The sequence below is a fragment of the Camellia sinensis genome, chromosome 14 (assembly GCF_055761805.1).
Source record: "Camellia sinensis isolate YWXY chromosome 14, ASM5576180v1, whole genome shotgun sequence".
Taxonomy (NCBI): domain Eukaryota; kingdom Viridiplantae; phylum Streptophyta; class Magnoliopsida; order Ericales; family Theaceae; genus Camellia; species Camellia sinensis.
Window position 1 is genome coordinate 85,403,695 of NC_138974.1, and position 11,093 is coordinate 85,414,787.

At 34.0% G+C, this 11,093-nt stretch overlaps 2 protein-coding genes across 2 annotated transcripts; one reads left to right on the forward strand and one right to left on the reverse strand.

The window, feature by feature from the left end:
• Positions 1 to 364: 364 nt before the first annotated feature.
• LOC114267305 (uncharacterized) lies at positions 365 to 2,575 on the forward strand. Its single transcript, XM_028208341.2, has 6 exons — positions 365 to 1,067; positions 1,162 to 1,252; positions 1,398 to 1,499; positions 1,613 to 1,831; positions 1,942 to 2,069; positions 2,175 to 2,575. The coding sequence occupies exons 1-5, from the start codon at positions 982 to 984 to the stop codon at positions 1,945 to 1,947; spliced, it is 504 nt and encodes a 167-aa protein (XP_028064142.2). The 5' UTR covers positions 365 to 981; the 3' UTR covers positions 1,948 to 2,069; positions 2,175 to 2,575.
• An 862-nt stretch (positions 2,576 to 3,437) lies between these two features.
• LOC145807141 (uncharacterized) lies at positions 3,438 to 5,820 on the reverse strand. Its single transcript, XM_082905075.1, has 4 exons — positions 4,899 to 5,820; positions 4,508 to 4,613; positions 3,981 to 4,080; positions 3,438 to 3,758 (listed from the first exon to the last, which is right to left on the reverse strand). Exons 1-4 carry the CDS (start codon positions 5,818 to 5,820, stop codon positions 3,438 to 3,440), a joined length of 1,449 nt encoding a protein of 482 aa, XP_082761201.1.
• Positions 5,821 to 11,093: the final 5,273 nt, after the last annotated feature.

Here is an 11,093-nt window from a genome sequence, read left to right on the forward strand (position 1 = left end):
TGGGACCCTTTAAATTGATCCTAAAACCAAAAAAAAAAACATTGAGCCTATAATATTTTATCAAATTTAGGGGCCCTATTTTTGGGCCAAATTTAGGGGCCCTATTGTTTTTTATTTATTTATTTATATATTTTCATTTTAATAAATATGGGCCAAACACATTTATAAATAAATATGGACTAAATTACACATGGGCCCAATAAAACATTTGGGGCCTTTTAAATTGATCTTAAAACCAAAAAAAAAAAAAAAAAGGTTGCACCTAAAACAATTTTTTTAAATTTGGGAGCCCTATTTTTGGGCCAAAATATGAGGCCTAAGGCACAAGCCTTACCTACCTTAGGGTAGGGCCGGCCTTGACGAGGTAACACAGCTGGCTAGGAACACAACTAAAAGTCATAGCACGTCATCAGACGAACGGGGTGGGTGTGAGTTAACTGCACAGTGGTTTAATGGAAGCCAGACGGATGGTCCGGTGAATACCACAGCCAATGTCGTAGGTAAAAGTTCTGAATTGAACGAAGCACGCAGCGTTGATGGTGATGTAGGTAATACCGTAGGTGGTGGGCATAACGTAATGGTGGGGAGCAAGGATGGAGTTGTAAATCAGGGGTCAACGTTATGTGCCGGGGTATGGACTCCAGTGGAGGAAAAAAGTAAATGCAATTCTGCTGGCACAGGTAACACAGCAGCAACAGCGAACAATTCGAACATTAAACATGTTCTTGATCGGCCAGGCAATGATGTGGTGGACAGGGTAATAGACTTTGTGAATATTGAGGAACCAAACATCACATCATTGGTGCGGCGTGTGAAGAGCAAAGCTAGGTAGGAGTGAAGGTTACAGGATTACGAGTATCCTGGGTTGGTGAAGCGTTGTAAACAGTCAAAAGATGAGGGTAATATGGCAAACTCACAAATGAGGATGTAGTTAACATTGAAGATGACGAGGGAGGGTGTAAAACATGGGCTGGATTTGGAATGAAAAATCGGTATCCGGTTTGGAAATTGTTGGTTGAAGATGAACAGAAACTGTTGCAAGTGGTGTACACATTTGAAGGGGACGGGTAACGTACTCGTTTCTTATTTTAGTTGTTGTGGTTTTCTGTGACATTGGTTATTACATTTGAATTGTACTTATGTGCTTGTGATTTGGTGTAGGGCTGTGGTATGGAGTGCAGCAGAGTATGGTGTGCGCGTTAATTTCAAAGACATCCAGTCGCTTGTGCAAGGGGGGCCGACTGCCGGGAATGTAAGTATGATGTGATATGTAAGTATGATGTAAGAATGTCATCACTTACACCATTGACATGCGTTAAGGGTTCTTTGAAATGAATTACGAGCATTGTTTTGTACGGCTAATGTATTTGGAACATGTGAATAATTTGTGTTGCTAGGTTATTGACGCATATGCTGAAATTTTAAAAAGTTCACAGAACGTAGCGGCTGTTAATTGTGCTAATTTCAGCAAATCTTACTTCCACAGCAGTCTGTGTTCGGTACGTATATAGTATTATGAGTAGTGTTACATTGTCGAATAGTGTTGTGAATTTTTGCTGGATAGTTGGGCAGTGCAGTTATTGGTTTAATATTGGTTTGCTATATTTTGTAGGATATGATGAAGAATCGAAGCATAATGTCAAAGGACAGTTACCTGAACGTGCACGTGACTGCTGCATCTGGGTGCAGATACGTTCATTACCCTATATACGATGCAAATCATTGGACGACCTTGGTATACGATTCAGACTCGAGGACATGGACACACTACAATTCAATCAAAACGCGTAGAGGCAGCCGAGATGATCATTTTGCTGAGGCGGTGAAAGTGGTAAGTACAAGTGAATGGTAATTACATGTATGTATCGGGTGTGCGTGCGTTGCGTATAAGGTGATAGGGTGTGTTTAGTGTGACTTATTGGGTCGTGTTACGTAATGCAGAAATAGTAGGTCGTCGATTACACAAAACGGGCAGCAGGAAAATTGTCATCCATTGTGGGTGTCACATCAGAGAATATCGACGGGCCATTAGAGGCGTTGGGTGATTTTCCCCAACAACACTCGGAATCGTATGTTCAAATTTGAACTCTGGCTTAAATTTGTTCTATTGTCTGTGAAGTTATTCTTTGGTTTGATAATGTTGATTAACGTGTTCATGTGTTGGGAATTGGCAGACCGAATTGCGCTATTATGGTATGCTTCATTATGCGGCAGTACGCAAATAACGTGGAGGTTGAAGGTTCAATGGATGGGATGGCAGCTAGTGCGTTCAGAGCAGAAATGATTAAGGCATTCATCAATGATCCGCATAGAGGGCTCTGAAATTGACCGCTGCCCTGACTGATTTGGTGGAATGCATAGATTAGCTTAATTTTTTGTTTTTGTTCTTTCTGCTGAACATGGAAATGTTTTGTTCATGTGGTAGTGATTTTTTGATGGTCCAGTAGCTACGTGTCTGTTACTGGAGAAACAGAAAAATATTTTACAGCAACATTGCAAAACATGGACAAACCCGAGGATGGGTTTTTTGGCAGGGTTACTAAATGTTAATGGTTTTTGTTTGTGTTTTGTTACATTGTGTTTGTGAATAATGTTAGTTTTGGGTTTGACATTTTGTAATGTGTATGTGTTGGATATGCTGGAAAACGAGTAGTGTGGTTCGCTTTGAGTTAATGTGTGTACGTGTTTAGAGGGAAAAGTTGTAGGTAGGATGTCGCAGAGGCGGTGTTTTTTTATGTGTAGTAGTTAATAAAGTCGTACTGTGGTTATGGTTGATTGTGTACTTGAATGTATGTAAGTGTTTGAATTGGATGACATGCTTAGAGGTCGTAGTCGGAAGTAGCATCGTTTGTCGTTCGGTCGGTTTGCAGCGTGGTTATTGTGTTTAGGTAGGGGATGGTGTTAAACCCAGAAATTAAACTACAGGATGCTACATTTTAGTTGAAACGTTTGTTTTTGAAAATGTGTGAAATTTGTTGCTGTCAAAATTTACTTGGAAAACATGTTAATTGTGAACTTAACGCATAATACATGTAACTGTCATGTGATCCGTCCAGCACCACGGACATGCAAGAAAAATGTTTATAACATATTAATGTATCAAAAATGGATGTAAAAGTAAATGCACGTCACACATAGTATCGAGTGGTGAGGAAAGTAAATGGTTTTGGCTGATGTGATTTTGGAAAATTTAATCGAAATGTTAAATGTAGAGGCAGATGGTAGGGCGGAATGCGTTTGTGAACATTGTGCTGAAATGTGAAAGCAAACCCACATGTGCGATCCATATGCAGTTATAACGTCATGAAAACGTTGTGAAGTTGGAATTTAAATGAACGGGAAAAAATGTTGTAAAAGAAGAGAAAATGTACGAAGTTCAATGAATTAGGGAAAAACCCGCAAACCAGACACAGGAAAATAAACTTTCTATAACATGACTAAATTGGCTCCTTGCAGGTCTTCCTATTGTGGTTGCTAATTTTTCCACACCGATCACAACGGATCCGTTGCACAACCTCGCCCTTTGATGGAATTCGTTTACGTTTCAGCCTGCCAGGCGGACGCTTCACCTTCGGGGGCGCTATCATAAAATTGTTTGGCGTAAATGCCGGCTTCTCAACAGTTGGAATCGGAAAAATTGTTCCGCTATACAAAGCTTGAAATTCGTCAATACGATAGTACGTGTCAATAGAATCGTATATATTCCGTCTACTATTACGGAAAGCGACAACAGCATGAGAACACGGAAATCCATTCAGCTGTCACTGGAAACATGAACATGATCGGCTTGCTACATCAACCAAAACAGAGGGTTGACTATACACCTCGTAAACATTGTCATCAGCCTGACTAACACTCTAGCCCCTACTCTCATTATACGCCGTGACCAATTTCTTCTCCATTTTTAGGCATAATACGCCGGTCCACTCCCTTGCCTTGACTCTACGCTCCGCCATTTATTCCATTATTTGACCCCTAACCATGTCGACCAAGCTAGTTATTGGAAGATGACGCGCCTCCCGTATCCAGTTGTTAAAAGATTCAGCTGCGCTCGACCATATCTCACTGTAACGTTGCCCCCTGCAAAAAGATAACAACAATGAACACAAAATTAATTTTTTAAACAACAAACTGCTAAGCACGTTAGACTATGTAAGAAATTGAAAAAAATTGAAGCCATTAAAGTACTACGCAGAACGGGTACAATCAAACATACATGAAATACGCATTAGCCCAGTGGGATGGATGCAAGTCTTTTAAGAAGTTTTCAATCACAGCCGGGCTACACTCTTTCAACATCTCTATTTTCTGATTATAAGATGGTATAGTAGAGGCATAAGCACATTCTCGGAGCTTCCGCATCAACCCAACTTTACGAGATGCATTAACGTATTTCATCCGGTCTCTCAAATTCATTTAAAGATGTAGCAAACAAAATGCGTGATGTGCTGAAGGGAAAATAAGTGGCATAGATTGTAAGAGACCCGCGTGACGATCCGATACAAACGTCAACGTACGCCCGTCACCCACGACTTCTTTAAGATTCCGTAAAAGCCACTCCCAATTTTGTTGATTTTCAGAATCAACAATTGCGAAGGCCACTGAAAACAAGCCTGCAAAACAATAGTAGAAAAAGGCATAATTAGAGTACACATCATGGAGCACATCATCTTAAAAATTTGCGTCCAGTACATATATATGTAAAAGGTTCATTAAAAATAATCGGAATTGAAATGTGACAATTTTTTTTCTTAGCAAAGAATAAAGGAAAAAATCTAATACGTCACCTTTATTGCCATCTTTCGCAGTAGCAGCTAACAAATTCCCCTTGAATCTGCCTTTCAGAAACGTGCCATCCTAAAAAAGTAACGGCCGACAATGGTTGAACCCATCTATACATGCACGGAAGGATATAAAATACCGAACGAACCTCCCAGTTTGCTGGTGAAATTCAAGGTTAATGTAACTGTTTGGGTTCTTTTCCATAACGGAATCACTATACCACCTAAGTTGGTCGAATGACATAGCGTGATCTCCATAGACTTCACCTCTTGCTTTCTCAACCCCTAACCACGCAACTCGATAACTAATATCCAAGCTGTAGTCATTTTTCATATCGAAAACAATGTTCGTAGGACGCGTTAGTGGCTGAGCACGCACCCGATCTGCGACAACAATTGAAACCAAATCGGACCCCGTATGTGGGCTTGTATTTGTTCGAACAGCAGCTCCACAACTGTGCACACTATCCAACTTCTTAACGCATAACATCCCATTTGATGACAACACCCTCGCATGCACTGACCACGCGCATCCTGTGGACTCTGCAAACTTACAAACTGCCGTAATGCGAACTGAATCATTCTTCAAATACTTGAATTGAAACCCGCGTTCCACGGCGTACTTGCATAATATTTCCTGAAATTCACTAGCACCACCGGTGAAACATTGTCCAACATGGGTAATCCCGAATGCCCATTGAGCAGACAAGAACGTCTTCGATTTGTTAGGACAATATGTTGGTAACAGATCCGTCTGATCATCCATACCGAACGTCTGATTACCAAAATTTGACTTCTGCCCTTCATGGCAATACATACCCCCATAGTTGCCAACCACCGGAACATCCCGGATCTGAATAAGAACATCAAAATGTTTTAGCCCAAATGACTTCGCAAGGCACAACATGTTTTGGATATCGTCATCGCTATCAACCTTTAACTTGTTGTACCCGGGGACATCCCATAACATATACAACGCATCCCGTACCAAGTCGTCGAACTTGCCGCAAATATCATCGACCAGCTGCGTGAATGTCATCGCTCGATGCAATCGAGCAACAACATTTTTTTGCCCGTCAGTGCACAACAGCAACATACCATCCATACCTGTCACGCAACCCATAATCGAACCATTAGACGGCTAACGCGTACAACAATGAATGAATAATAACATAACAGTAGTCATTACACAGTAGCAATTTCACTACTGATTTTGACAAACAGTGGACTAAAACTCAATCCAAAAAACATTGAACCAATCCCAAAAACAAGAAAACAACACTCATTGGCAGTAAAGCACCCAAACAAAAAAGTTTAAAACCAAATACCATCACCAACACATTACACTGAAGGGAAACAAAAAAATAACACAACAGCACATATATGAATGTTACCAGAACAAACAACCCGTAAGGTTAGCCGAAAAACGCAGAAATCATGTACCGAAACACACTTATTTTCGGTGGTTATTTGCCAAAAACAGAGAAATAAAATCAACCGTAACATGCACGACATACACAAACACTCCCACACTCTAACCACTTTCGAAAAATACCTTACCCATTAAGGTACACAACAACACCCACTGACATTAAAACACAACCAATATAAAAATCATTACAAACACATAACATCAACAAACCCTTGCGTCCCAGATATATCCAAAAGCCACAAGAAAACAAACATAATGTTACCAGAATCGACATTGATAATATTTTAACAAATGTATCATACAAATATATATTTTAAATAGATAATATTTTGTGTAAAATAATATAAAATATGTATATTATTTATAAATTTTTAATTTATAGTTTAGACATCATCAAAATTAAACAATATGATTAACATGAACGACTGAAATTGCTTGATTAGAAATGAATTTCCGTCCAAACAAATGTTTACTTTTATATTACAATCCCGCGTCAGGAAATGGAGGATAAAATGAGTTATTTTACTATATAAATCTTATGCTCCCATTTAATATTGTAATGTTGTATATGTTGTAGTTCAAGACAGTTTAAATTTTAAAATTAAAATAAAATTTAAAAGTTTTAATTAATTAATTTTTGTATAAGTTGGTTGCTCCTTTGACCTAGCCGATAGGGTGAACCGTTTTCAGTTTGACTGATTTGCTGGTTTAATTGTGATTTTAGCGGGTTTATCAAAATATATTGATTAAATTTGTTTGATTCGAAATAAATTAAAAATTGACATAATTAAAGATTAAACGGCTAAGATTGTTTGATTCGAAATAAACTTCCCGCCCAAATAATTGTTAATTTTTAAACAATTAAGAAAATCTCCATTGGCTAGCTTTCATTTGATTTTTATTTTATAATCCCACATTGAGAAAAAAAGAAAAAAATGAATTGTTTCACTTACATAAAGTGAATCTTATTCTCCCATTTATATAAGCAAAATGAGATTTTTAGCGAGAAACCTTATGATCAATATCTCATACTAATTTTTTTTTTGATTTTCTTAATTCTAAACAATTATGAAAATCCTGATTGCCTAGTTTCCATTTAACTTTTATTTTACAACCCCACATAGAGGTTTTAATTTTAAAAATAATTTTGTGTGAGATTTTGAAACTCTCATAATATCTCTCCTTAAAAGTATTCTTTTATAAAATATATAAATATATCAATAATTTCAATGTCACTCTTACTGTTCCTTAATACAAAAATTATGAGATAATTATGATAATTTTAAATTTGTATTTAAAACTTATAAATTATGAGATAGATTATTATAATTTTAAATTTATATTATGTCGATTTTAAATTTAAATTAATAGATTGCTTTCTATATTTAGTGATAGTTTAAATTTTAATAAAATAAAATTTAAAAGTGTTAATTAATTAATTTTTGTGTAAGTTAGTTGGTTTTTTGACCTAACTGATTAAGCTTAATTATTTTTTGTTTAAATGATTTGCTTATTTAACCGTGATTTTAGCAGTTTTACATGGTACGATGATTCTTTCTTACTCATTAAATTTTTAAAAATTCTTCAATTATTTCCCTTTCAAAAACCAATATGATAATTTTTTAAAATTCATATATTTTTATTTTAAAATAGTGAAGTATTAGAATTATGTCATTTTGTTTTATAACAAAGCATAATTTTAATTATTAATTGTCAATACAATAATTTTAATCTATCTATACTATATATTATAGTAAAGGAACACTTGTAAAAGATTCCGTAAACTTATATGTAAAATTTTATTTATGTGAGATAAAATATAAAAAAATTAAATATAATTATCATATTTTTAATAAATAATATATTATTTTATCTTTTGCATAGCACGGGTGATATGTTAATTATTGATTAAAGTAAATGTTATATAGTCTTCGTTTGGCGTCCCAATCTTGGCCTAAAATAGTCACCAAATAATAAAATAGGTTAAAAAGTTAATAATATAAATTCATTTTTTCTCTCATAAAAGTCAAGAAAAGCCAAAAAAAATTAATTCCAAATGAAACTTTTTAGTGCAAACTAAAATAATCAAAATAACCAAAAAACCAACTCACTCCCCAAACCAACCCATACTAGGCCTCGTTTGGCAAATGGTTTTTTTAGCCAAAAAGTTACTAAAAAAATCAAAAACTAAAAAGTTGAAGATTTATTTTTTCTCTCTACTTTTTGTACATCTTTTCATAACAAATCAAAAAGTCATCCCAAATATACTAATTTTTTTTACATCACATTTTAACTAAAAATCTAAAAAATTACTAAAAAAACATGTTCCCAAACGAGGACCTCGTAGTCTGAAAACGTGGTAGATCTTGAGCGGTTGGTAACAACAGTTCCGTTTTGTAGCTCGAATTTCGTTTGGCCCGAGTGGCTCGACGGCCCAAAACGACGTTGTTTTGGGCAACTTTTTTTTTGGGTCATTTTCTCTCTGCAGATAAAGAAGAAGGAGGATGTGGAAAATGAGGAGGAGAAAAGAGGAAGTTGTGTGAGAGATTCATTCTGATACAAAAAAACAACACCAAATCATCAACATCAACAACAAACAACACCAAGCTGATAAAAAAAAAAAAAACAATAAACAACACCAAATTAGAGAGATTCATCCTTTGTTTTTTTGAAGATTAAAAATCAAACCCAAAAATCCAAAAATTAAACCAAAAAATCAGAGAGATTCAATCCAAAAATCCAAAATCAAAATCAACACATCATCATCATCATTATCATCATCATCAACAACACATCATCATCATCATTATATGCAAATCTGTACCCAGGCGGCGCCGGTGATGGCGTCAGTGATAGCGGCGCCGGTGGTGCTCCTCTCTCTGCCCCTCCCTCTTCTCTTCTTTCTCCTCTCTTCTCTTTCTACCTCCTCTGTTTCAACGACATAAGAGAGGGAAAGAAAGAAAGAAAAAAAAATAAAAAAATACCCAAAACGACGTCGTTTTGGGGTATTCGAGCCACTCGGGCCAACTTTTTCTCAAGCTACGAAGGATTATTGTGGTAACAATTCAAAAGTGTGTGGGACTTGATTGGAAACAACCACCTCCATTTTTGGGGTAGGGATACAAAGAAAATTATTAAATATTGGGAAATTTTAATATTCAAGAGGGATGTATTATATGTATTTTTAATTATGATATCTTATTTTTTAGTTATGATATTATTTTAACAATGACTCATGAGATTTTTAGTTATATGCCATATTATATTTAGTTATTATATATATATATATATATATATTTGGACAGATTATCTACGCCTCCCTTGAGGTTTAACAAAATTATAGATTCCTCTGAGATTTCAAAAATTACATCCCGCCCCATCGCAATTAACGCTATTAACGGATATCATAAATTGACGAAAATGCCCTTTTGACAAATAAGGGCAAATTACCTACACTCTCTTGAGATTTAACTAATTTACAGATTCCCTTGAGGTTTAACTAAATTATCATTTTTAAATAAGTTATGAAATGCAAAATTAAAATGAAAAAACACTTATCATACTACAAAAAATTAAGGTTTTAGAGACCAAAATTTAGGGACAAAATTATTTTTAAAAGACCAAATATTTTTGTTGCAAAAAGTATCGTTATTATATTTTTAGCGACGAAAATTGAGCATTAGTGATTAATTATTATCTTTTTGGTATCAATTTTTTTGTTTCAAAAAATAAACCATGTTGAGACCAAATTATTTTGTCCCTAAAAGTCTATTTATTATTGACATTTTCGGAATTTTATCACTTAAAACCTTATTTTTGACTTTTTAGAGCGATATTTTAGCGACTATCCTCATGGCGATAGAAATTAGTTCCTAAATGTCTTTTGCAATAAAATTTTCACTTTTAGAGATCAAAAAAATTGATCTCTAAAACTCTTATATGTTGTAGTGTCAGATGGTGAAAATATCATAAAATTAACAAATAGTTAAATAAGTTAAAAACACAAGAAATGACTTGTCAAAAAATTCTTAGAATATGTTTGGTTTGATTTTTAGAAATTTATTTTTAATTTTTTAAAAAAATTAAAAATTAATTTGGTTAAAAAATAAAAAAAAAATAATATTATTTTTGTATAATTTTATCTTTTGAGTGGTTTGAAATAATTTTTACAAATTAAATATATTTTTTATATTTATTTTTATTAAATTAGTTTTTATTTTTTTTTAAATTATGAATTTTTTTTTCTTCTAAATAACAGATCAAACATGGTTCCAAAAACTCAATTTTTTTTTTCCATCAAACGTAATTCTTTTGTAAATTTTGTTGATTTATCAAAGGGATTTCAACAGGAGCAATATCTGTTAGACTTATTTATTTTGATGATTTATTTAATTATGTTTTAATTTATTTGAAAGAGAAAAATAGAATCCAAAATTTATTTTGGTGATTTATTTAATTATATTTTAATTTATTTGAAAGAGAAAAATAGAATCCAAAATTTCTTTTGATGATTTATTTAGTTTTATTTTAATTTATTTGAAAAAAAAATAGAATCAAAATTTATTTTGATGATTTATTTAATTATATTTTAATTTATTTGAAAAAGAAAAATAAAATCAAAATTTATATTGTCCCATTATTTCTCACCTAAACCTTTATCCTAAATGTTGTTAAAATGTATTTAATATTTGATTAAATCAGGAGTTTAAACAGCCCAAAACAGAGGTTCAAACAGCTCAGCATAACAGCAGTTCAAAATGTTCAAGTTGAAGATATTCAAATTGGTAATGATGGAAGTACAACGGCTAAAAACGGCTATAAATTCAAATAAATACAACGGCTATAAACGATTATAAATTCAAATGAATACAACGGCTATA

Bases quoted from the DNA above. Each gene is read 5' to 3' on its own strand.
- LOC114267305 (XM_028208341.2), top strand. From the start codon at position 982: ATGAAAAATCGGTATCCGGTTTGGAAATTGTTGGTTGAAGATGAACAG. The intron at 1,253-1,397 runs GTAAGTATGATG...TTGTGTTGCTAG, and splicing joins GGGGGCCGACTGCCGGGAAT to GTTATTGACGCATATGCTGA. The intron at 1,500-1,612 runs GTACGTATATAG...TATATTTTGTAG, and splicing joins TCCACAGCAGTCTGTGTTCG to GATATGATGAAGAATCGAAG.
- LOC145807141 (XM_082905075.1), bottom strand. From the start codon at position 5,820: ATGACATTCACGCAGCTGGTCGATGATATTTGCGGCAAGTTCGACGAC. The intron at 4,614-4,898 runs GTATAGATGGGT...ATTGTTTTGCAG, and splicing joins TTTTATATCCTTCCGTGCAT to GCTTGTTTTCAGTGGCCTTC. The intron at 4,081-4,507 runs GTTTGTATCGGA...ATCTTTTTGCAG, and splicing joins GGTGACGGGCGTACGTTGAC to GGGGCAACGTTACAGTGAGA.